This window comes from Typopeltis vanoorti, chromosome 7 (assembly GCF_054136105.1).
Source record: "Typopeltis vanoorti isolate ZY-2024b chromosome 7, IOZ_Tvanoo_1.0, whole genome shotgun sequence".
Classification (NCBI taxonomy): Eukaryota; Metazoa; Arthropoda; class Arachnida; order Uropygi; family Thelyphonidae; genus Typopeltis; species Typopeltis vanoorti.
Window position 1 is genome coordinate 75,753,663 of NC_143555.1, and position 27,334 is coordinate 75,780,996.

At 35.9% G+C, this 27,334-nt stretch overlaps 1 protein-coding gene across 3 annotated transcripts in view; it reads right to left on the minus strand.

The window, feature by feature from the left end:
- The window catches only part of LOC150104791 (phosphatidylinositol 3,4,5-trisphosphate 3-phosphatase TPTE2-like), a 332,531-nt gene that overhangs the window by 155,319 nt on the left and 149,878 nt on the right, over nt 1-27,334 (minus strand). For all 3 annotated transcript variants that reach the window (XM_090395969.1, XM_090395968.1, XM_090395967.1), the window contains exons 7-8: nt 25,862-25,926; nt 6,298-6,358 (exon numbers count right to left, since the gene is read on the minus strand). In XM_090395969.1, the coding sequence (XP_090252095.1) occupies nt 6,298-6,358; nt 25,862-25,926 (126 nt within the window). The remainder of the gene's footprint in view (nt 1-6,297; nt 6,359-25,861; nt 25,927-27,334) is intronic.

Here is a 27,334-nt window from a genome sequence, read left to right on the forward strand (position 1 = left end):
ACTGTCACTGACTCTTTTGAAGATTTAAATCCTTTAGTACTTTCATTTTTAAACAAATAAGTATGCTCAGGCATTGCATGAAAATAGAGTCCTGTTTCATCTGAATATGAATATCCTCAGGAAAATATTTAGCAATAATTTTTGGCCACTCAGTCTTAATCCACACATCAGCTGATAAAAAATCAGCACTTTCTTCTTCACCATGAATACGCTTGTACATAATATTCTCTTGCTTTTTCCACCTGTTAAACCATTCCTCAGTTGCGGTGAAATTTTCTTTGCCTATTGTTTTTGCAAGTTCTACCTTTTGACACATCAAAGGCTCATTAATCAAAGAATTCTTTTCACGAACATTACTAAACCAAATTTTTAATGCTGATTCAACTTGAGTATCCTTACCAGATCGGGCTCTCCTCTGATCCATGTTCTTATTAGTAAGAGCTGAAGTTTCAATGTTTGATCTGTTTTTCAAGATCTTACACAAGAGTGGTTGTAAAATTTTTAAATGTACAGCTACACTGACTCATTTTGGGCAACTTATCACTCCAAAATTCTTTGCTTTTCTTGAAAAGATAAATCTTTATGTCTTCAACCATACTGATGAGGGTTTTTTTAATGAGCACTTTAAGTCAAATTCACTTACTGAAAGAGGGTATGAAAATAAACTTGAAAAATCACAATTACACTGTATTTATACTCCCCCCCCCACGTTTGTCTGGAAGGTTTAAGTTTTATGGAAGATTAAGATTAAAAAAGATTAAGATTACACACCTGCATTTGCATGGAAGATAAGATTTACAGGAAGAATAAGATTAACAAACAAGTCAGGTTTCGACAAATGTTCTTTGTCAAATTTTCTCCTGATTAACACGTATTTTTTAGAATTCTGAGAGGCCAAAAGGCCAAACATTCGAGAATTTTGATAACAATAACCAGAACTTTGATTATAATAGATGGATTATTTTTAATTAATCTTAAATGATGTGTTTTGGGACCGACTGATTTTGATAACAATAGCCGATTGATACTATTATCCGCAATCACAATAAGCAGATTCTACTGTATAACCAAGTGGAAAAACTTTTCAAGTCTGATAATTTCAAGTTTTCAGGTCTTGTTCTTTTTGGGGTTTTGAGTTTTTCAAAGTATCAATAAAATCCACATTTGAATTTCAGCAGAGGTAACATCTGATGGCCAGCATGATCAAGGCTGATTTTCTAACATAAATGTACCTGTGACATGACTATAAATAACCACAGTAATTAACTTTAATGAAAGTACAGATATTTCGTACTGAAAATAACAGTAGAAATAACTGAAATATCTCTACTTTCATTTCTTTAAAGGTAATTACTGTGGTTATTATGTAATTTGTTGTTTAACATCACATTTTCAAGTGCTGAACAGATTTACTGTCAGTTTCGAGTGTGTTCCAAAAGTGTGAGAAGAACAACAAGAATGATACCAGTAAGTTGAAATATCAAATGCATGAAAATGTGATTGTGAATGGCGAGGTTCACATTGCATGCGGTATGAGTAATAGGAAGAATGAAACAGTGTAAAAAATGAAGAGAATGCCCAACTGGTAATGGAAAAGATAGTAAGCTTACAATGAGTTCTCCATAGGACAAAAGGTCAGATTGAGTGGTTGGAGAAATGCATGAATGATATGACACAGAAGCAAAAATAAAAGAGAGAAGAGGAGGAAAAGTAAAGTAAGAAAGAGCAAAAGCATGAGAACAAGGATCGAATTTTCCATGGTAATTTACCAAAAAAAAAAGGAGCATTTCAGGATAGTATCACGAAAATTTGTTTCCAGGAACAAAGACAAAGGATGTTAGTGATGCTGTAAGTATGCAAAGAGCAAAAATAAAGCCCTTTCTATAATGATCTGGAAAGTGTCGAGTGTGGTATGTAAGAGAATATGAGGGTTGCTAGTGAGAAAGCAACAGTTCAGTCTGTAACCATGGTGTGATAGAGGCAAACTAGGACAGCTATGATCACAAACGAACAGTTTGCAAATTGTAAGGAGTAATTTATTTAAGGTGGATGGATTGCATTTCAATGGATCTGAAGTCAGGAGTATTGGGGGGGGGGGGGGGTGCATGGGTTCAAACAACCAAGAGGTAGGTTGGTTAGTTATAACCCACTATAACATGGGTTATAATTACAAAAGTATGAAAAGCGATCTGATCATTCTTTTGGTAGAGATGAATTCCCAGTAATTTTCATTTGCGGCTTTATATGCTAGATTATCCAAAGTTTAAAAGGTGCAAACCCCAAGTTTACACTACACTGTAAAAAATTAAAATTAAAAAAATAAAAATAGGAATTTTTTTTTTTTTTTTTTTTTTTTAAATTTGTGTTCTCCAGGTTGTATACCAGTGTAGTAGAAATTTTGCTCAGTAGTGGTTAGTAGCTGTCATGAAATAGGTGACTTGTCAGACTTACAAATCATGGGAGTTCATTTAGTAGAAGCTTCTCTAACCAGAACAGCCCAATTAGTCAGTTTGTCAAAAGCAACAGGCTTCACAGTTATAATTGCATCCACTTCAGCAGCAAAGGCCAAAAAACTGAAATGAAACTTGAATGACAAGGACCAAACACTAACAAGGATTGTGTCCAAACAACAGAACTACTGCAGCAAAACTGATAGCTGAATTGAATATCCACCTTGAAGACCCTATTTCCACAAAAACAGTCACAAAGCCAACATCCATAGACAATCTGCAATAGCTAAATCTTTAATCACAGAATCCAATGCAAAAAAAAAAAAGTCAGGAACATAAAATCTTGACAGCTGATGACTGTAAACCAGTGATGAGTCTGATAAGTCAGCATTTACTTCATTCTCAACAAACAGGTTGGGTTTATATACAGAGAACCCTTAAGGAAGAATACAAATCAGACTGTTTCCAACTGTCAACATGAGAGGTGGATCTGTGATGATTTGGACGACCATATCTTGGTATTCTACTGGCCCCATCATAACTCTAAATGGTCGAGTTACTGCCAGTATGTATGTGGACATTCTGGCTGATCAAGTCTATCCTATGGTCCAAATGTTGTTGGCACAGCCAGACCAGTTCAGTCATGGTTTAAGAAGAACTTCAACATCTGCCCTGGAAGTTCAAATCATCTGACTTGAATATTATCAAACCACAGTGGGGAATTTTGAAAAGCAAAGTGAGAAGCAGATTTCCTTCAACATCTCTGAAGCCATATGAATCTATCCAAGACAAATGCAGGTCATTTGTCTTGGAATAGATTCATATTAAAGGCAAATGGTGGTCCCAAACCTCTTTAATAAAGACATATCACCTATGCCCAAGGTATTTACATTATTTTGTCCAATATGTTGGATAAAATATTCACAAAAATGTTCACTGCATAAAGGAGGTTCCAAGACAAAAGTAGGAGATTCTAGGCCAATCAGCATTTCAGGAAGGAACGGTGGTTAAGGTATTGGAGAAATGGGTATTGGAATAAGGTATTGGGAGTGATTGTGGACAAGGGAATTGAAGTTTAGTGGGAATACTGCAAATATGCCCACTAAACTTCACAAGCCAAAACAGCAAATTAGATTACATGGTTGTTGAATACACTAACATGCAGAGGTAGGAGGTTACTCTTCCCCTTTATAAGGCTATAACAGATCCCATACAGGTACCCTCTGTTTATAAATTTTGTTCTTACAAGAAAAATAACTGGAATGGATAGCAAAGGAAAAGAGATAAATGATATTAAGAGGAAAAATTTCTTTTAAAAGCCATAAGGTGTCATTGAAGGGAATGTTAGTGAAAATGGGGTGATGTCAAACTCACTAGGATATCATGAGCATTAACAATTATATGGAGCAATTTCAATGGAGCTTTTAAAATGGGAAGAATTTTTTATGCATGATGTGGTATGACCAGTAAAAAGGGCAGGAGATTTCACTAACTGAATAATATATAGCAGGGAGAATCAGTGGTATCTACTATGTGTCGCAGGGATAAATTGGGTTTATGAATATTAGGTAAGCCATATATCTGGGGGGAGGACAGCAACTAAAGGATTTGGGTTATTGTCTGATATCAGGTCAGGAAGAAACTTTTTTGAACAAGCTTTTAAATTTCTTGATTTGTGATTTTGTGGGATCATAATCTAAGGTCTGTAGGTGGATTCGTCTCTAAGAATGATATCCATTCCTTATTGTATTCACTGGTGTTGAGGATAACAGTAGCACTTCCCTTGTCAGACTTAGTGATGACTATGCTATTGTCTTTAAGTAATTTATTGAGGTCACTGAGCTGGCAGGAAAATAGATTTCTTTTGGGAGACAATCTAAAAAGTAAACTGCGACGCCAAACCTTGTCAAGGTGAGACTGCAAAATTGTGGCTGAGAATTAGGATGCTAACGGCAGCTTCGTTAAATCTTTTTGATGACATGTTAACTACAGTATGAAGAGGATGCACTTGAGGAACGGGTTTAGAATCCAAAAGTCTGTGGTACTTACTGATATCTTTATTTTTTTTTTTCAGGAAACCTTTTTGATCTGAAGCTTCTAAAATATTAAAGAGAACAGTATAGAGTTCCATGTCAAGCATCATTGAGAGCTCAGTCTATAATGAGTTGATAGCAGCAAGGTATAAATTATCCAAACAGTTAGTAAAATCTACAACATTATACATAAATTCTTCCAATTTTAAAAGCTTCACTGAAAATATAATTGTTAATGGTACTGATATCCTAGTGAGTTTTTTGATATCACCTCACTGTTCACAAACATTCCCTTAAATGACATTGTTTTTTAAAAAAGTTTTTCCCCCTTGATATCATTGACCTCTTTTCCTTTGCTATCCATTCCGGTCATTTCTCTTGTACCTGTACGGGATTCAGCATCTCACCCCCCCTCCCCTGTCAATTTTTTTTATGGAATATTTTGAAAAACAAGCTCTTGACTCAGTCCCTCTCAAACCTATCTGGTTAAGATATGTAGATGATGTCTTTTCTATTTGGTCTCATGTGCCAGACACATTAGATACTTTTGTGTCACCTCAATAGTCTTCAACTCTAGAATCCAATTTACAATGGAAAAGGAAACTAATCATAGTCTGGCCTTTCCAGAAACCTTGGTCACCTGCCTACCTAATGGAAACCTGTCATTTTCAGTAGAAAACCCACTCACGCAGGCAGATATATTTACAAATTTTCCCATCACTAGCTGTATACAAAACTGTGTTCAAACCAATTTTAACTTATGAATCTGAGATCTGGGTCAGAAGTAAAACACTTGACCAAAGACTAGAGACCGCAGATATGAGAGTCCTGAGAAAGATTAGAGGCGTGAACAGATGGCATCAATGGCAATATCATATTAAAAATGAGGATATTAGGAAAGAACTTGACATTGTCAGCATCCAGGAATGCGTTAGCAGAGCTAATCTCAGATGGTATGGTCACTTAAATAGAATGGGAGAGGAAAGATTAGCAAAACAAGTGTTCTCTGCCAGGTTGGCAGGAAAACGACCCAGAGGAAGACCAAGATATAGGTGGATTGATACGGTACAAAGTGCCTTAGACGATAGAAATATAAGATCTGATAATGTTGGAGTCTTGACAAGTAACAGACTGATTTGGAGGAAAATTGTAGATAGGAAGTTAGTAATGATGTAATTTTTTCATGTAGTACTGTCATATCCTGTACACCCCTTGAGGGTACATGGCAGGAATTTGATGATGATGATGATGATGACTTCTGCATTACTTCAACCTTGGTATAACCTTTGGGTCTGGCTCCCACTGATGAGACCTCAATAAAGGTCGAAACCAGTCTGGGTAGTGACCCTTCCCTTAATGCATAGCATTGCATATGTCTGCAAAGAGATGTGATTTGCATTATGGAATACTAAGGCAAGTGATGAGAAGTCATACTACTTTTGCCACAAGTTGCCCAGTCCTGAAAATACTTCAGGCGCAAACTTTGTTTGTTTACATTTGGATAAAGGATTAAACCAAATATATAATTGCTTCCAATACCAGCTACAGTGATCTGTTATAACCAGTTATAACATTTTCTCCTAAATTAGATTTTGCTAGGAGAGGATGTTAATCTTTTTTCCCCAGAGTCAATTATGTATGTCAACAGTATGTTTGCTCACAGCTAGTGAGCTGTGGACATACAAAGGAGTAAAATGACCATTCAGCAAAAGCTAAGGGAAAAATGAAATAGCTACGGAATCAAATTTGCATAAAAAAATAGAAACATGTGCAATAAAGTAGATAAGCAAATTTATTAAATAAGAGCTACTTACTGCAAAGATTGAACACTTTGTAATGGTCTTTATGTTTAGTATCCAAAAATCTTGCAACTTCCTAAAAAATCAGTTTGATATTTACAAAATATCAAGTAAATTCAATATTCTTACATGAATAATAACCAGCATGTATCAGAAAACTCAATCGTTTAATTAAAATACAGTCATCCTTTTGATTTACGTTGGGGGTCCGTTCCATCCGGCAGGATGCAAGTCAATACATTAAATCAGAGTTACAGGGGTTAGGGACTTAACCGTAATAAGTCTGTCATTTTGATTTTAAAACCTTATAAAACTGTACTGTGCATTACTGCCAATACAAAAAAGGCAAATAATCACCCAAATCTTTCTCCACAATAACCGTCCTTCCCTATTGAAAGGACTAAGCTATGGGTCTTCTGGTGTAACCTTTGTTTTTCTGATGAAAATGTCCAATGTGCTTTGCTTATTCCTCTTCTTCTTTTCATCATAAATTTGTTTATAGCAAGCAAATGCATCATGTACTTTCCTTTTTACTAATAAGTAGCGTTCAACAGATTTTGAACAAATTTTGGGGTTCATGTCTTCAGCCATTTTTAGAACATCGCTAACTGCAGAGAACATTTCTGCAGGACCCTTTACTGTGAATTGTTTAACTATTACTTCTTGTTTCTCTTTTTCCTCTTCTTTTTCTCATTATTCCTCTTCTGAGATGCATTGTTCCTCCAGTTCGACCAATTCTTCATTGGTCAACTCTTCAGTGGCACTTTCTATGAGTTGAATTATGTCGTCATCATTCACATCGAGATTCAGATTGCTTTCTAGGCCCACTATTTCTTCACTCAATTTACAAAGGTCTTCAATTTTTTTCAAAACTTCCAAACTCGTGCACAAACCTTTTTAATGTCTTTTTCCATATGCCACTCATATATTGAGTGGCACATATATACACAGCAATATTTTTAATAGCATGATAAATAGAAATGCTTTCCAAAATTTTCCAGGTCTGATAATTTCCTTCAGTGGTAGAAATGGCTTGTGAAAAAGTTCTCCGTAGATAATAAGCCTTAAACACTACTAGAACTCCCTGATCCATCGGTTGGATCAATGATGTAGTGTTCGGAGAGAGAAACACGACCTTGAGGTGAAGATCACTGATGTAGGGTGGATGACCTGGAGCATTAACTAGAATTAATACATTTTAAATTCTACATTTTCTTTCACACAATAACTTTCCATTTCAATCGCATAACAGTTGATTAATACATCCTCTAACAATTTTTGTCATCCACAACTTCTTATTGCTCTGATAATGAACTGGAAGAATATGCTTCCTAATGTTTTTGAAGGCTTGTGGATTCTCACTGTGCCATATCACAAATGGTTTCAGGTTATATCCAGCCACATTATCCCTCTAATAGAATCATAATACGGTCTTTAAGAGCTTTGAAACCAAGCATAGATTTTAGCTTTTTGTGGATGAATGTCTGCTCGGGCATTTTTTTTCTAAAATAAGGTCTCATCCATACTAAATATTTGCTGTGGCAAATAATTTTCCTCTGTAATAATTGTATCCAATTTTTCCACAAACTCCTCATCAGCACTTGCAGATTCACCATACGTTTTCACATTATGCAGCGCAAAACACTGGTTGAATCTCAATAATCAACCAGAAGCGTTGAATTCGTAGTTGTAATCAGGCCCTGCTTCCTCCTTCAACATGTTAAAGAGATTTAGTGCCTTAGTAGTTATGGTCATAGTGCTGAGATGTGTGCTTTTGGTTCAGGTCCTCTAACCATGATGCAAGTATCTTTTCCATATCACCGCTGGGATCTTTTTGTTGCTTCGTCACTATTGATTTAATGGAAGCAGATCCTTTCACAGCCTCTATGATTTTATCATTATTTTTCAAAATGGTGGTCACTGTAGAATGAGACCATCCAAAGTCATGTGTGATCACACTGAGGAGCTCGCGAGCTTCATGTTGCTTTATAACTTGCAACTACATTTCAAGATCAATTGCTCGCTTCTTTTTCTTTGCTTCTTCACCAGGTTTTCTGATTGGATGCATAGGGACCATGTTGCACAAAACATGAAATATTTAATGATAAACACACAAATAACCTATTTCTCAAACCCAAAATCTAAACATCTCTTGAAGATGCATGCCAATCACCTACTGCCGAGAGAGAGGTTGCTACTGAATGTGGTTTTGCCACTGCGCATTATGCATTGCTGCTAAACAGAAACCTTTTTACTTTATGCTCGCTATTCCCTTATGGGATTACGGATGTATCTTTGAGCAAATGTAAATCGAGGGATGACTGTATTTCTTTTGATAAAATATTGCATTATTTCTTTATAAAATTATTTTTTATTAAGGTGGCCCATCAAGTGATGCTGATTACATAATACTAAATTAAGTATTAGTGCAGGACAGTATGAGTCCAAGAAATGATAATCTATTTTTTTTTCGTATGTCAGTAAATATGTTAAAATACATTAATGTATTTTAATATAACTTCCTTTTAAAATATATATATATCTTACCAATCCTTGCTATATTAAGTCGGTCACAGATAATCAAACTAACTTTATAAAAAACTAATGAATGATTTTTTTAAAGCAGAATATTAAGAATAACTAAACTGATACATGTACCACAATTAGTGAATTGTGGTACAAGTAAGGAAATTACTAGATACAATCAGAGAAAGGCCAATTTTCTTCATCTCAAAAATAACTGTCACAATACAATAGTGCAAGTATTTCAATATCATTCTTGTAAAATGACAATACTCATTATCACAAACCTAAAGCCATTTTTGATTTTTAAATGTTAATATTGATGTTTTGTTAATACCTAAAAAAAAAAAACATCTGTAATTACAGAATACATTTATGCTTATGATTTCAACACTGCAGAATACTAATATGTTCAAGTTGACAATATTTGAATTTGGTAGTTTGCCCTTCCCATAATACATAACAACATACACATCCCAAAGGTCATGTTTTGCATTATGAGATAACTGAGGCAACTGATGTGTTATTACGAGTTCATTAAGTAATGTTACTTTTACTTAATACGTATTAAGTAAAAAAGTAAAGAATTACCTAAAAACTTACCTAACAAAGTGAGGAAGGAATAAGAAGGCAGTTAGAAAGAGAGGAACAAAGCACTTCCAACTCATTGCTCAGCATTCCAGGACAATGCAAATTGTATTCTAATTTAAGAAATAACCACAATGTTTTCCATATCTACCCATCCCTTTTTTTTTTGTTCCTAAATTTTGAAATAAATTTCACCTTGCATAATCAATGTTATACAATATTTTTCTTTAATGATGGTATGTATGAAATACTAGTAGCCAGCTAGGAGAAATATCATCCGTACAAAAGAGAGGACATGCATTTTTCTTTCATTTTCCCCCAACAACATACATTGACATATACTTGGTATCTACAATGTACAGTGTAGATGCATCTACATCAAATAATGTATGTAACAATAACAGCAAAAATGCAACAGAAAGGTCACATAATGAGTGCAAAATCCTATGCTTACTGATCATTATATTTCTCACTTCTCCACATATCATTTCTCTGAAATTATCTACAATATCATCGAGACTTCATACACAGAATTCATAATATCTGCGTTTCTCTGAGAACTTAATTCAGCTAGAAATCTGAAAAATCAAGAATACCTGGTCCAAGAATGGAACAAATACACCCTGTAATTTATGAAAAGTGCTAATTCCTTATGTCAAAGGCACTTCCAAATATGTTGACAGCATTCAAAAAATGCATATTTCAAACTGCCATATTTCTATCTATTGATAAAATTGGCCTAACTGTAAAGAAACTAAACTAGTTTCTGCAACAAGAATTTACCAAAATTTTCTGTTCATGCCATTTGTCTTACTTTGGGTAAAATGTCTTTTAACCTTTTCAAATTCCAACATAATATATGAAAATTGATCATTCTGATATGCATCACTTAGTTTTACAAGTAAGGAAATTACTAGATACTAGACACAGGATTCAACTTGGAAGAAGTGATAATCACTTAGATTTAACAAGGATAAAATGAACACATTGAAAGAAAAAAAAAAAAATTTTTTTTAAATAAAAGTCGAACAGGTGACCTACAATTATTAATATCTAAAAGATCTACGTAAAGCATTGATATTATTTCAACATCAACCTAACCAAATCCTATCATCCAATTATTCCAAACAACAAATTCCCTACACCCTCCCCTCCTAGAAATGAGGAAATCAGATCTTATGCAACTCAATGAATGAAAACGTATTTTTAATCAAGACCATACACTTCTTTAAAGAGTGCAGTTTCCTAATAGCATATTGTTTTAGCCGCTAGCACACATCATTTAGGTGATGGCTATTGTTAAAACACAATTATATCCTAGTTAACTTTTGAATGTTTTACTTGCTGACTCTTACTCTATCACTGATAAAGCTTATATAAGATAGTGAAATACTTTGCTTTTCATTTAGTTATTAAATTAATTTCTAATCCTACAATCATTTTGCTTTTAGCATGAGATATATATGGAATACCCAAGCAAATTTTCCTATGAGGGTAAGCAAACTCAGAAAGGATTTAAGTTTTAGGCAATTCACAGGCACTAGTTAGAAAACTTTCCAGTTTTCTCATTTCAAATATTATAATATTATTTCAACAATTTTTAAGAACTATTAATTTATAAATTTATTACATCTCAATTTAAGTAATTCATGCAATTTGTAAAAATAAATAAATACTGGGAAATAGACAACGAAAATGATTTGTGATTATGCTCTGAAAGGTTCTAAAGAAAAATGGTAAAGCTCATCATTCTTGAAGATCTAAACAACAAAGTGGGAAATGAATATCACCAGGAATACAGAAAAGTTTTGGGAAAATTTAGAGAAGAGAACATAGCTAATAATAATGGTAAGTACCTGTTGGAGATCTGCTCAAGATATGGTCTAGTCATTCTGTTCCAACATAAAGATAAGCATAAATTCACATGGAGAGAGAGAAAAAAAAAAACAAGAGAAATGAGAAAAACCTCACTGACTACTTTATTGCTGATAGTGATTTTTATGCTGGTTCAGGATAGAAAACAGTATACACATGATTCAACTTGGAAGAAGTGATAATCACTTAGATTTAAGAAGGATAAAAATGAATATCACATTGAAAAAAAAAAATACATAAAAATAATAAAAGCTGAACAGGTTTCATGGCCTACAATCATTATTCTAGAAAAAATGAAAATGTTCAAAACAAGAAACAAACCTTGGAGTCTCAGTGGCAAAAGCTGAAGAAAACATTGATTCAGCAATGAAGACAAGTGAAGTTGTCTGCAATGATAGAAAAATAACAATAGTGGACACAACAAGTTAAAGAAACAGTTCCGGGAAAGAAGCAAGCATATCAAAAGTTACTAGCAAGTAAGTTCACAGATGCCCCAAAAGAATACAAAATAAAATGTAACAACTAAGTTGTGTGTAGTAGAGCTGCAAAGAATTCATGGGAAAACTTGGGTAAGAATACAGAAAATAAACATCAGGAAGACTGGCATCGAGGCTAGCTGGTGAAGAGACGTACTGTCGGAAAGCTCCTGAAAGATTTGTGATTTTTGTTGATTTATTAAATATTTTGTTAGATTTAATTGTGTAATTTTAGTATATTATATTTAGTATAGTATATTTAGTATATTGTAGTTTTATTAGTGTACTAAAGTGTTTTATAACATAATCTATGTCGGGAAGTCGCCGCTAGAGGGATTCGTAGTGTGTAGTATTTGTGAAAGCTCCTGATAAGATGAGTTATTTTCAGTTATCGTTGATAAATTTACTTTAATATTGCGTAGTTTTGTTTGTCTTGTGTATCTTAGTGCGTCTATTTGTGTGTTTTTGGTGTTTATAATTTATAATTTGATAAAATACGTTACTAGTAAGTATGGCTCTAGTACGAAGGAAAATGGCAGCCAGTAATGATGGTTCGCCATCTTCTTTCAAGAACGGTAATGTAAAGGAGATGATTCAGTGTACTATCTGCAAAATGTATGCTTTTCGGAGTGCGGTCAGAGTGTGGTTAGATGATAATAAAGGAGTGAATGTGTGTAGAAAATGTAGGGAGAATGAGGAATTGAAGTGTATTTCGAAGCGTGATATTTTTGTCAAACTTCAGAATGAAGAAAATAGGGATATGACAAGAAACGGCGAGGTTGTACCAGAGAATTGTGAGAGTGTGAATGTAGAAAGTCTGAATGATAGTATTAATGGTTTTAAGAGAATAAAAAAGATGAGATAGATGCAATGAGTGCGATCGCGTTGTTGAATGGTGCAATACAAAGGGTAAAACAGCAGCTAGAGCGTATGAGCAAAAGCCGACTGATTGAACCAGCCAATAATAAAAAATATGACAGGAAAAATAGGCGTATGAGTGTGAATATGAACAAAATGAAGGATAGTGCTGTATGGAGACTCGTTAGTACGAGGTGTGTTAGTAGAGGATTTGACAAAATCCTACCAACCTGGTGCGACCATAAAGGATGTAACTGAGTCTATTAGAGAGCAAAAGGAAAGGGTGAAAGAAATGATTGTTGTGGCAGGTACGAATGATTTGAAAGGAGATAAAATGGAAATGATAGAAGACCTGAATGAATTGTTTGAGGTAGCAAAAGAAAAGAGTGAGAGAGTTAGAATAATTAGTCTTTTGCCAAGGTATGACAGTGAAATATTTAAAAGGAGGGCCATAATTGCGAATGACTTTATGCGTGGGTTATGTATGACGAGTGGTGTGGTATTTGTGGATGTGTGGAGTGAGTTCGATGGGTGAAAGGATCTGTATAAGATGGATGGCTTGCATTTGAATGGTTACGGTGTAAGGAGACTTGAGAAAGTGTTGCTGAATGTAGTGGATGTGCAAATTCAGGAAAACTAGATTTATTAAGGGGGGGAAGGTAGATATATAGTCCTTAGGGAGGCAGTTGAATGTATGAATGAATATAATATGCCCGAGCGAATAAGGACAACAAATCAGAGTGGGATAGTTAATATAAGGCATCAAGGTAGGGTTGAGGTTAATGGGGGTCTTAAATTCATGTACACTAATGCTAGGAGTATTAGGAACAAGGAGGAAGAGTTTTTGGCCATGGTTGGCACTTCCAGACTACAGGTTATTGGTATTAGTGAATCATGGCTGACTGTAGATGATATAGCTAGTGGGATTGAATGTGATGGATATAGTGTGTTCAGAAATGACAGGGAGAATAAAATGGGGGGAGGAGTATTGTTGATGATAGCTGATGAGCTACAGCCAAGGAGAATAGAAATAGAATTGCAGGATAGAGAAAAGAGCACATTTGAGGCCATTTGGTGTGAGATTGTGGCTAGCAGAACTAAATATACAACTGGGTGCTGCTATAGACCAGGTGATGGAAAAGATGGTGGTGACAGTATGCAAAGCAAATAGAAGAAATGAGTGGAAGGAGGGTAATTATTATGGGAGATTTCAACTATGGTCGCATTGATTGGAGTAAGGAGAGGACACACGGGAGGATTTTATGTGGTTATTAAGGGATAACTATCTGCGACAGCATGTAATGGAAAATACTAGGGGTCAGAGAGTGCTTGACTAGTAATTACGTCTGAGGATTTGGCTGTAACAAATATGACCACATTGCCACCAATTGGCAAGAGTGATCATAGGGTCTTGACTTGGGAGGTGGCTAAAGGTGTGGAATTTTCAATTAAGACAGGGTACATGTGGAATTGTCCGCGCGGTTAGCCTAGTGGCTTTGCGCTTCGCAACCATATGCCTGGGGAAGGAGTGTCCTAGATTCGATTCCCGTCCACGACGTGAGGAGCTTAAGGATCTTCCTCAGCCATAGCCAAGTTAGCCGGTCTTGGGCGTGGGCAGCAGGTTTTTTTCCGCCAGTTTATCTGGGGTTTTTCATCCCGCAAAGCAGGCAAACCGGCCCCGTGAACACACAGGCTACAGTCATAAATACTTACAGCAAGGAAGGCAACGGGAAACCACCTTGCTCATAATCATCTCTCCCTAGAATGGTAGCATATAGCTACCCTCCCGCGGCCGTATGGCAGATGGGAACCAGAAGATATACATGTGGAATTATCGGGCTGGAAGGTATGACAAGCTTAGGAGTTTGATTGGTTCAGTGCCATGGCATGTACAACTGCAAGGACTAGAAGTTGATAGCGCATGGGAGGCAGTTAAGAAGTGTTTGCATGAAGCAACGGCTGACTGTATACCTCGAGTCCGAATAATAAATCAAGTAGGGGTTAAACGGATGAATAACACCATTAAGCTTGAGCTGCAAAAAAAGAAACAACTATGGAGGGAATTTAAGGAGAAAGGTGACCAGCAGGCACATGAACGGTATAAAGCGCAGGCCAGAAGGGTAACGAGCATGGTAAGAAAAGCAAAAAAGGATTACGAAAGAACATTGGGCATGCAGGCTAAAGAGAATCCTAAACAGTTTCTTAGATATGTAGCAAGTAAAAGGAAAAATGTACATGGCAGAATGATTTTAAAGAATGCCAATGGTAGGGAGGTAACTGAATCAGTTGATATAGTTGAGTTACTGAGTGAGCACTTTGCAAGTATATATCAACCAGGTGGTGACATTGCAGAAACGAATAAACCAGTAGATTATACGGGAATTGTGGTGAATGAAATGGAGGTGAGTAGTCTATTGCATAACCTCAATGTCAATACATCCGTGGGATTGGATGGTATACCAGCTTGTGTCGTACGAGAAGCAGCTAAAGAATTGTCAGTACCCTTGACCATTTTGTTTAATTTGAGTCTCGGGTCTGGGTTAGTCCCGAGGGGGTGGAAAGAGGGGAAAATAGTTCCACTGCATAAAGGTGGTTCCAAGACTGCTGTTGTAAATTACCGACCAATTAGCATATCAGGAATCATTGTCAAGGTCTTAGAGAAATTAGTCAAGAAAAGAATACAGGATTAGATAGATGAAAATGGGATATTGTATGGGGGACAACATGGTTTTGTGAAGGGTAGATCATGCCTCAGTAACTTGCTCATAATTTATAACACAGTGACGACTGAACTGGATAGGGGTAATGGGTTAAAGTGATACTACTGAACCTTGCCAAGGCCTTTGACAGGATACCACATGGAACCCTAATCAGTAAACTGGAGCAGATGGGGATAGATATAGGGTTGGTGAGATGGATAGGAGGGTGGTTGAAGGAGAGATACCAGAGAGTGGTTTATTCAGGAGTGGAGTCTAAAAGACAGCTTGTGACTAGTGGTGAGCCGCAGGGCTCTGTTCTTGGACCACTGCTTTTCAATTTGTTCATCAATGATATAGGAAAGGATTTGAGAGGAAGTGTTCACTTGTTTGCTGATGATGCAAAGTTGGGTAGAGCAATTGTGAGTGCACAGGATATCAACATTTTACAGGATGATTTGGATAGTTTGGAGGACTGGGCTAGGAAAAATGGATGTCAATTGAATGTAGCGAAGTGTAAGGTTATGCACTTTGGGGTGAAAAGAATAGCAGCAGTATATCGCGTTGGTGGAACCGTACTCCAGGAGATTGATGAGTCCAGGAATTTGGGAGTGTTGGCAGATAGGGAATTGAAGTTTAGGTGGCAAATTGCAAAAGTGACCAAATCAGCTCATCAAATCACTTGGTTGTTGAAAAATACCTTAACGAGCAGAGACGAGCAAGTTATTGTACCTCTGTACCGAGTCTTAATAAGACCTCATCTTGACTACTGTGCCCAGATTTGGTCACCTCGGTTCCTTCTTGATGGGGAGGAGGTGGAGATGATCCAGAGGCGAGTGACTAAGATGATAGCCGGTCTATGGAATGAACCATATGAGAACAGGTTGAAGATTTGTGGGTTGCAGAAACTGGTTGATAGGCTTAAAAGGGGAGATATGATTGAGACATTCAAATTGCTAAAAGGATTCTATAAGATTAATTCAGAGGATATTTTTGAGATCAGGACTGGTGGTGGGAGAACTAGGGGACACCTATGGAAGCTGGGCAAGAGTGTGGTTAGCAGTGGTGTTAGAGCTGGGTTCTTTACTTTTAGAGTGGTAAATGAGTGGAATAAGCTGCCTGAGTCTGTTGTGGGTGCTATGACAGTGAGCGAGTTCAAGGCAAGGTATGATAGATACTGTGAGAATGTCGTATAGTTGTGTGGACATGATGTTTAGGGCCTCCCTCGATGAGTCTAAGGACTCCCTGGAGTAGTCCGAAAATAATAATAATAATAATAATGATTAATGCAGCACCAATCGCATGCACGTCTTCATAGCTGCTCTCTCATGTAAAACAAAATTTAACTTGTACGTATTTTAACAATTAAAAAAAAAAGTTTAATAATTTATAAGCGTATAAAAGTATTACCTGTAAATCGTTGACGTGCTAGCAAAATTCTCGGACATGCAGAGGTTCGCCATCTAGAATCTAGATGATGTCTTTGAGACATTACAAGACATCCAAGTTTCCAACTTTATTTCTTCATGAAAAGAGCTTCCTTCAAACACAACTTGCTTAGTGTGCAGCCTTTTACCTTTTATCCAGTTGAGTGATACCATGTGACTCCTTTGTGCACAATTTCGAAAATTTGAATGTATACCCATTTTCTACTCAAAATCGTCAGTTATACAAATTACTGCAAGTTGATTCATCCAAATTCACAGTTGTAATCTTCAGAAATAGTGCACTTAGTAGTACTCCAGGATCTAGCCTTAATATCCTGTAGTGCAGTGGACAGCACACTGGACTTCTAATCCAAAGGTTGGACTCCCATCAGGGACATGATTTTTGTTGGCCTGGTTGGCCGAGTGGTTAGTGTATCCGATCTCCAGTCAAAAGGCTGCAGGTTTGAATCTCTCTGTGAAAATACTAGTGGTGATGGTGGGGTCAGTTGATAGCATTGGTGTAGATGATGCAGTTTGCTGTAGTTGGGGTGGATTGAATGGTGGAGACAGAGTTGCAGAGTAGGTGCCCTCCCTCAATGAGTCATTGGACTCCCTGGAGGTGTCATGTAATAATAATAATATATTAACAAACCACAACACTTATTTTAAGTACTAATTAGGCCACCACTATTGCTGTATCAAAGGTAAATAAAGGTTAATATATATTTCTTCTCTGGCCATGTAAAAAAGAATATAGCTTTGATGTAGGTTCCCCCCCCCCCAACACACACAAACTAGAGGTTGGGCCAAGAGAATAATGTGTTAACCAAATTAGTGTTACTTTGGCACGCTGTTTGAAATGTAACGTAACTTGTGTATATACAGAAAGGAGGAAGATGAAAAGTTCGGATAAAAACCTAGAAAATTAATTCATTTGATGTCTTCCTATATATCCTAAAAGAAAAAGAATGAATTATTACAATTTCATGAAACATGAGGATTAAAGGGTTTTAAGATATGTTCTTTCTTGTGGTTAGATAAGCTGCTTTAATATCACTTTTGTTCTAAGTGTTTATCAGAACTTTTCAGCACTCCCCCCTCCCCACCCTCATATTTATGCACACTCCATATAATCTTAATATACAGGTTGAATGTCAGGAAATTAAAATTATCCTTAACATACTAACAGCATACATAATTTTATCAGAATGAATGCCAATCACCACATAACATTAAAAAAGGACTGTAGATCATCAGGACATACAGTACAGGTATTATTTTTGCTTCCTCTTTAGGAAGCATCCAATTGCATATCTCTAACTTATCTGTAGAAGCCACTATTCCTCTTGCTGTTCTTTGAATACTGAAAATTCAGTAGGATATGACTGTTGAGATTCTAGCAAAGGCTTTCTCCTCAAGTGCCTGCAATTCTTTGGGTTCAACAACAATGCATCATTTAACTACACAAACAATGGAGGAATTGGAAGAGAGCAGACTGCAAGATTGCTGCAAAATATGAGTGATCTTGTTTCATTTGCATGCTCACTCATTCTGCAGTAATTAAGAAGAAAGAGGTCACTAATCGTCGAGTATATGCTCAACAATCTGAACTCGCTTTATTTGTATCCACTATCCGATAAACTGTGTCCATTAAAGTTGCACATAAAAAGCATGGATGAAGGCAAGTGAAATATAAATGATCAAAGTCAGGTTGATTTGAATTAACTAATGATAAAAAAAATGGAACACACTGTATTAAGAGAGCCTGTGTAGTTCAGTGGAAGTGGTATGTGCATCCACTGGCATTGGATCACCTTAAGAAAGAGTATTCTAAGTTCAATTCTAGTCACCAACTAGAGAAACTGTTTCTAAGACCTTTCTTTGACTGGCTCCCAAGTTAGTTGATCTCTGCTACAGGAAAGCATGTTTTTTCCCTCCTGGAAACTAGTTTTTTGTCCCATAAACTCAAAAAAAATCAACCACAGAACTTACACTATTTCAGACAACGAATATAGCATTAGGATTAAGGACTATGAGATGGCAGCACTTGTCAGCCACCTCTCTTTAAAAGATGCTATGTATAAATAGTGATAGTCTTGGACCAGTGGAGATTTAACTGCTCCTTCAGTCTCCAAATGTTAGATAGGGCTAAAATTTAAACAACCTTGCCTACTCTCTATAGGGGAATAAAAGACATTAGCAGATTTATTTTAATTGTATTAAGACATCCCACTGAGCAGCAGATGGCAATACTTTCCACAGTTAGTTGGAGATGCTGAAAAGGGGCATGACTGCCCACAAGAATAGCAAATCCTCCATCATCATCAGTTGCATCAGTCTTGGGACTGGTAGCTCAGCAGCAATTTCCTCCATTCTGCTCTGTCATTGGCTTTCCTCCTGGTAACTCCTCAAAACCGTGCTGTCTTTGACTTGGTCAAGAAAGCTTTTCCTTGGTCTGCCTCTTCTTTTCTCCTCTATTTTGCCTTCAGTTTATTCTTTTCACAAGTCCATCATGTCGAAGTATATGTCCAAACTACCTATCCCTTCTAATTTTGATCGATTTAATTAGAGTTCTTGTTTTGTTTATCTCTCTCAGGACTTGTTTGTTTGATTTTTTTTTCTGTCCATTTTATTTTGTTCATGCAGCGGCAGCACCACATTTCAAAAGCTTCCAATCTTCTTACATCTTCTCTGCCTAGAATCCAGGTTTCACATCCATACAGTGCAATGCTCCATATCAATGTCTTTACTAATTTTTTTTTCAATTGTAGGTTGAGGTTTCCTGTTAAAATGCTTTTTATCTTACAAAATTAGACTTTTGTATTGTTTATTCTTGATCTTATGTCTTCTCTTGTTCTGCCATCTTCTGTTATTAGGCTTCCTAAATATTAAAAGTTTTTCACTTGTTTTGTTTCCTGCTGATGTCTATATGCTCTATATTGATAGGGATTTTGCCTGTAACAATGATTTTAGTCTTATCCGTGTTGATTTTCATTTTATATTTTTCAAGGTTATTATTTAGTAATTCTAGCATTGTTTTTAACGTTCTTCTGTTTTCTGCTACAGGGGCTATGTCATCAGCAAATCTCATAAACGTGACTTGCTCACCATTTATCTTTATGCCACTATTTATTTTATCTTTAGTTTCCTGAATGGCCTTTTCAATATATAAATTAAATAAAAGTGGTGAAAGTATACATCCTTGTCTTACTCCACTCCTTATATTTATTATTTTCTCCTTATCATTGATTTTAATCAGTCCATTTTGATTTTTGTAAATTTGATAAATTATTTTTCTATCCCTCGAATCTATGCTGATATTAGTTAGATAATTTAGGAGTATTTGCTGGTTTACTTTATCAAATGCTTTCTCTAAATCAAGGAAGCAAATGTATTTTGACTAAGGTCTAATCTTCTCTCTATTATTGTTCTTAAACAGAGTATTGCCTCTCATGTTCCTTTATTCTTTCTGAATCCAAATTGGTCTTCATCCAATAGACAATCTATTTTTGAATAAATTCTATTTTGAATAATTTTTAGCAGAATTTTGCTAACATGTGGGATTAAAGTTATTGTTCGCATTATTCTTTTTTGGTATTATGGTTGATTTCATAAATTCCTTTGGTATTTCTCCTCTATCATAGATTTGGGCTATTAATTGATAGAGTAAGGTTTTTGTTTCGTCACCTACATTTTGTAGCAGTTCTATAGGAATATTGTCTACACCTGGACTTTTTCCCTCTCATTTTTCGGACAGTGCTTCATCAAATTCTTCTCGCATTATTGGGGGTCCTAGATTATCTTCATTTTGATTTTCTATGCTGATATCAACATCAAGTTCATCGCCATTATAGAGATTTTCAAGATAATTCTTCCATTCCATTAATATATCCTCAGATTCTATTAGTAATTTTCCATTTTCATCTTTGATGGCATTGTTTTTGCTGTTCTTATTAAATTTGAAAGTCAGTTTGTTAATTTCTTTATAGGCTTTCTCTATGTTTTCTTTTTTAAATAATTCATCTATGTTATTACACTGTTCTTCTAGGTATTCTTTTTTGGCTTGTCTACATTTTCTTGCAATTTGATTTTTAAGATATTTGTATTTGACCACATCTTCTTTAACAGCATTTTTATATTTTCTTCTTTTATCCATAAGGCCAAGTATTTCATCTGTTATCCAATGTTTTCTTCTTTCTTTTTCTGCATTTTTCAATAACTGATTTGATGAATTTGTAATTAACTCTTTAATCATATTCCATTGGTTTTCAATATTATTCTGACTATTTATGTTTAAGTTAAAGGATATTACATCCCGTATTGTTTCTTAGCCGAATAAGAAAATCAAAGAGTTTCATGCCGAATATAGAAACTATATAAAGTTCGGCGATTCCAAGCATAAGCAAATACCTGGATAGTGCAGCACATGACCCATTTGGTACATTTTGCAGTTCTGGAATCCTTTGGAATTGATAAAAAAACTAATAGCTATATTAAAAGATATTTATCAAAATGCAGTTGCAGCATAGTTAGAATAGGTGATGATTTGGGGAAATGGTTTAAAACAAGCAGAGGTACTAGACAGGGAGACCCAATATCACCAAGCATTTTCATCACACATTTAGAAAAAGCAATGGATAAAATGAAAGATGCCAAAGGAATATCTGTACACGGAATGAGAATTAACAATCTGAGATTTGCAGATGACATTGTTATTATTGAAGAAGATGAAAGAGAACTACAAAAAACACTGAAACTGTTAAATGAGGAAGGGAAGAGATTTAGACTTGTTATGAAGTTTGAAAAAACAAAGACAATGGTATTTGGTGAGAAGAACATGAAACAAAAGAAACAAGTGGATGGAACTGATATAGAAAATGTAGAACAATTCACATATTTGGGAAGTAAACTGACATATGACTTGGACTGTAAAAAAGAAATAAAAAAAAGATCAGGATTGCAAAGGGAAGAACAAATCTGAAGGCCATGGATAACATCTGGAAAAAGTAAAGTGATCAGTCTGCAAACAAAACTATTGGAAACATGCATCTTCAGCAGTATACTGTACGGATCTGAAATGTGGGTAATAAATAAGGAATCAAGAAAAAGAATTTTGGCATTTGAAAGAACTTGTTACAGGAAGATTCTAAGAATAGGATGGACAGAAAATCACCAATGAAGAGCTCTATCAGAAGATACAACCAAAACGGAATCTAATGCAGAAGATTATAAAACAGAAGCTGCAATTATTTGGACACATCTGTAGAATGAGTAAGGACCGGAAGATAAAGACATTTATGTTTGGTATTTTGGATGGTTTAAACAGAAGAGGTAGACCATACAGAGAATGGATAGACGATATAAAAGACTAGTGTGAAATGGGTGTACAAAAACTGCGACACTGTGCACTGGACAAAGAAAGGTGGAAGAAGATAGTGAAACAGGCATCAGATATCAACGGGCAGTGAGCCCATGGTTCATGATGATGATGATGATGATTCCAAGCGTAAGCAAATACCTGGATAGTGTAGCACCTGACCCATTTGGTAGTGCAAACTTAGGCGACTCATAGTAAGGGTGGTGCAAGCTCCGATCACTATTCTTGGAATTTACCCATAATGTGAACTTAGCTCCTAGGAGCTGTATTACTGTTCTACATTATGAAAGAAGATTCAACCTTTATTGAGGTCTCATCAGCGAGTAGGTAGACCTAGTTAATACCAAGTTTGTAGCAAACAGAACTTACATCCCTTCTATGAGAATTGCCAAGAAGGTTGCCTAATAAATTACTAATTATATGAAGAGCCAAAGGCTTCAATTCGGCGACATGAACTTATTTAAGTTAAGGGATATTACATCCCATATTGTTTCTTAGCCGAATAAGAAACTCAAAGAGTTTCATGCCGAATATAGAAACTATATAAAGTTCGGCAATTCCAAGCATAAGCAAATACCTGGATAGCAGCACCTGACCCATTTGGTAGTACAAATCGAGGCAACTCATAGAAAGGGTGGAGAAAGCTCCGACCACTGTCCTTAATATTTTCCCATAATGTAAAACACAGCTCCAAGGAGATATATTACTGTTCTACATTATAAGAGAAGGTCACTACTACCCAGACCGTTTTCAACCTTTATTGAGGTCTCATCAGTGAGTAGGTAGACCTAGTTAATACAATGTTCGCTACAAACTTAGTATTAACTAGGTCTACCTACTCACTGATGAGACCTCAATAAAGGTTGAAACAGGTCTGGGTAGTCTACCTTCTCTCATAATGTAGAACAGTAATACAGCTCCTAGGAGCTAAGTTCACATTATGGGTAAATACCAAGAATAGTGATCGGAGCTTGCTCCACCCTTTCTATGAGTTTCTCAGTTTGCACTACCAAATGGGTCAGGTGCTGCTATCCAGGTATTTGCTTATGCTTGGAATCCCCGAACTTTATATAGTTTCTATATTCGGCATGAAACTCTGAGTTTCTTATTCGGCTAAGAAACAACATGGGATGTAATATCCCTTAACTTAAGTTCATGTCATCGAATTAAAGCCTTTGGCTCTTCATATAATTAGTGACTATTTATGTTTTCTGGAATGTTATGATCAGTTGCCTCTTGGTATCTTCTCTTTACTTCTTTACTCTTTAATTTTTCAAGGTTCCATCTTATTGGTTTGTATCTTTGGATTTGTTTCAGTTCTGTTTTCATTAAGACAAGGTTATGGTCACTACTAATGTCGGCACCTGGATAGCTTTTGCAATTTTTTATTTGGTTTCTGTATCTTTTCTTGACCAATATATAATCTATTTGATATCTATCCTCTATAAGCAGGTCCATCTCCAGGTGTCTTTTACAAATGCCAGCCTGTTGGCCAAGTGGTTAATGTATCTGCTCTCCAGCCAAAAGGTTGCGTGTTCAAATCCTGCCATGGGCATGGATGTTTGTGATTGTCTGTGAAATACTTGTGGTGGCGGGCAGTAGATGGCATTGGTGTAGATGATGAGGTTCGCTGTAGTTGGATTGAGTGGTGGATAAAGAGTTGTAGAGTAGGTGCCCTACCTCGATAAGTCTTTGGACTCCCTGAAGGTGTCACGTAATAATAATAATAATAATAGTGAAATACCTCACGGTGGAGTCCTCACTGTTTAAACTATTTCTGCAGCAAGGTTTCTGTTTCTGCAAAAGGATTTCAATGTCATCCAGATTTTGGCAGATTCCACAACAATTTTACTGTAAGAAATTTCTTAATTCTTTTGGCTGTTTATGTTAGTCCCACTCATGAAAGATTATAAGCCTATATGGTACATTAGTACTGTAGTTTTTTTTTTTTAGAGTCTGGAAATCCTGCTCTAAATACCAAAAACATGGAACTTTTTCAAGTCATTTCAGGTCTCCAATAAGCAAGTGGTTTAACACCAGACCATGAAATTCTTCATCCACCTAAACATATAGGATGTATTTAGGATCTCCCAAACAACAGGTTGTGGATTTGAATCCTGCTGCAGGCAGGATCCATTATTGCTCTGTGGAGGTGTCTGGTAGTTTTTCTTTGTGTGATGCTCTTGTAATGATATGCTTGACAGGTGGGTTCACATTTAGCAGGATCATTTTAGGAATTGTTTCAGAAGTGGAGCAATAATGGCTTGAATGGTTAATTATCCACCATATTGGCCTTGACATGTATATACATCCATAATTACATGGATGCAAAGTGTCCATTAAAGTCAATAGAACCTTTGGATATTATAGAAATAATATGGATATGAAGTGTATATATATGAAGTGTATTTTAATATATTTTATCCTTGTGGCTGTTTGGGTGGTTAATGCATTCTGAAGAAACTGCATTCACAATAACACACACACACATCTAAACCTGAATGTTCATAACATGGGTGAGCTAAAAAAATATGCTGAAAGTATCAGATGGTGCAACAGATATGGTTTGTGCCACCTTTTGATATTTTCTTAATTGCCACCCTCTCAGCATAACAGAATTTCAGGAGAGGTGTTGTAGTGGCCAGTTTTCTTCTTGCATCCTGTTGTGTTTTGTTTGGTCTTTGTGTATCCCTCTTTCATTCTTCTACCAATTTTATGCTCAGCAGGATGAATGGTTCCCCTCACAGATGGCACCTTTAAGTTTCTTTACAGAGCAATATTTATTATCATGCTCTTTTCTGCCATATCAGGCAGAGATGGCACAGCTATAACATGCAGTTTGGGCATGCTCAGATTTTTGACATATAAAGCATGTTAGTAGCCTAAGAATGTAGAGCCTTACAAATAGTGGTTTTTCTGAGTGTTGCTAATATGTTTCCACAAGAATATCACCTGAACAGTTTTTCTGAACCATTTTGGGAGATCCTGCCAATTCTTCTAAACTTTTGAATGAAGGATGACATTTTCACTAACTGGCATATAACCTGTTGCATCAATGACGAAAAACTGGTTTATCTGTGTGTCAAATGTGTTTTCTTATTTCTGTTATCAGATAATGTGTCTGGGTATCAGTACTTAGATGGGACTTTGTGAAGAAGCTCCAGTGAAAAATTTGAGAATGAAGGATTCATACTCAAAGTGAATTTTGTTTAGATGTCAGAGACTCCAATTCACAAGAAATGCACATGGATGCTCGCTATCCAGCAAACAAATGTTCTTAGAGGTAGAATGTCAGGGTTGTGCCTAACACTTCAAGCAAGCCTTGGGACCCCAAACCATGGGGGAGACCTACGATACTACTGATTCTGGATGGCTCAAACTACAATTTTTGCTCATTTAATATCATTCACCATCCAGCACAAACCACTCAAGTTTCTTTGTTTTCAATCACACACACAGTAATCTATTGTTTATCAATTGAAGGGTTGATATTGTTTATCAACCCTTCAATTATCTGAATGCTGAGTTTTCATAATAGAATTATAATATGGTGTTTTCCAGATAAGTCTGATGACATGCAAGGGTCACTGTTTTGAAAGTCAAATAAAATTTTATATGTGTGTGTGCACACCAAACTGCATTGCTATAAAACTAAAATCAAAATGTCATTCAAGTTGTATTCACAATAAAAACATTTTGATCACATATTACTGAATATTGGAGAAAGAGGAAAGTAGTATACAAAACTCATAATTTTACCTTTATGGGGTTTCTATAAAGAGACATCTGTCCACGTGATGGAAAAGACATTGCAATGATCCTTTCTGTAAAATATTCATTTAAATTTAAATGATTAACATTTACTATATGCTCACGTATGGAATGACACAGAATTTATTCTAACTTATGTATTTCTAGCAAAATCAGACATCATACCAAATCATATTTACGACAAATAAATTTTAATCTTCATAAAATAATTTATATTCAAAATCCATAAGGTAAAACTGATTATATTCTACAGCAAAAATGGTATATCATAATAACAGAAGGAAAAATACTCAGACGGAAAGGGTAAAATTTTCAACTATTATCTAATAGATTGCTATTAATTTCTCAGAAAATAAAATGGCAGTTCATTTTACATAGAACAAGATCATTCAAACTATAATCATTCAAATTTTTAAATTAATCTGCCTGTGTTTATACTGATACTGTTTTTACTGTAAATATTCTAAATTAAATTAAACATGCCAAGAAATTATATTCTTGTTTAATTCTTTATCAAAGTGTAAACAACCAAAGTTGGCATGTAAAAATATTTTCACGACTAAGCTACTCTAATAGAGATTTTATTATGTTGGAGGTTTAATGGACTTTTTACAGCACTCACAAAGAATTAAAATAGAATTTAATACTTCCTATATTTCGTCCTAGTCACTAGGACATCTACGGGGATTACAAAGACAATTAATGTAACATGCACACAAAAACTTACAATACTAAGCCCAACCACGTGGGTGACAATAAAGTCCTATCTAGGTGGAGCGCCCTCTAAGGGCAGTTGTAGGTGGCCTGGAATGTAAGGTGGGACCTCTGGCGATGACTGTTTCCCAAATCTTCGGAAGCTTAATGCAACCGTATTTGTTAAGATTTGGTTGGTTTTTGAGAGCTGCTGCTGCTTCTAAGAAAAGTCTCTCTTTCTTGAATTTGCTGTGGTGGAGCATGGTGGTTTTTTTCCATGATACTCTGTGGGTGGTGTCCAAAACATGGTCAGCCAAGCCTGAATGGCCATAGTTGTGTTTAACGATGTACGACTTGTGTTCCTCTAGGCGGATGGATGCTGAACTGCCTCTCTGTCCAAAGTACGCAAGCTTACAGGAACAGGGTACTTTGTAAACTCCAGACAGAGAGAGAGGAGGGAGCTGATCTTTCGTAGAACGGATAAGGGTAGCCAGTTTACGGTAGGGCTTATATGCTGTGTGTAGGTTATACTTTTTTAGTATCTTAGCTATTTTTTCCGAAGTGCCACGGATGTAGGGTATGGTGATGGCATTTTTAAATTCTTGTTGATGAGAGGGACGGGGAATGGGGGAGGAATTGATTATTTTTTTGATACTGTGTTCGCTGTAGCCATTGGAGAGGAAAGTTCTGTGTATGTGGTTAAGCTCAGTAGTGAGGGCGGTTCCACTGGAACAAAGATTGTGGGCTCTCTTGGTAAGGGTTTTAATG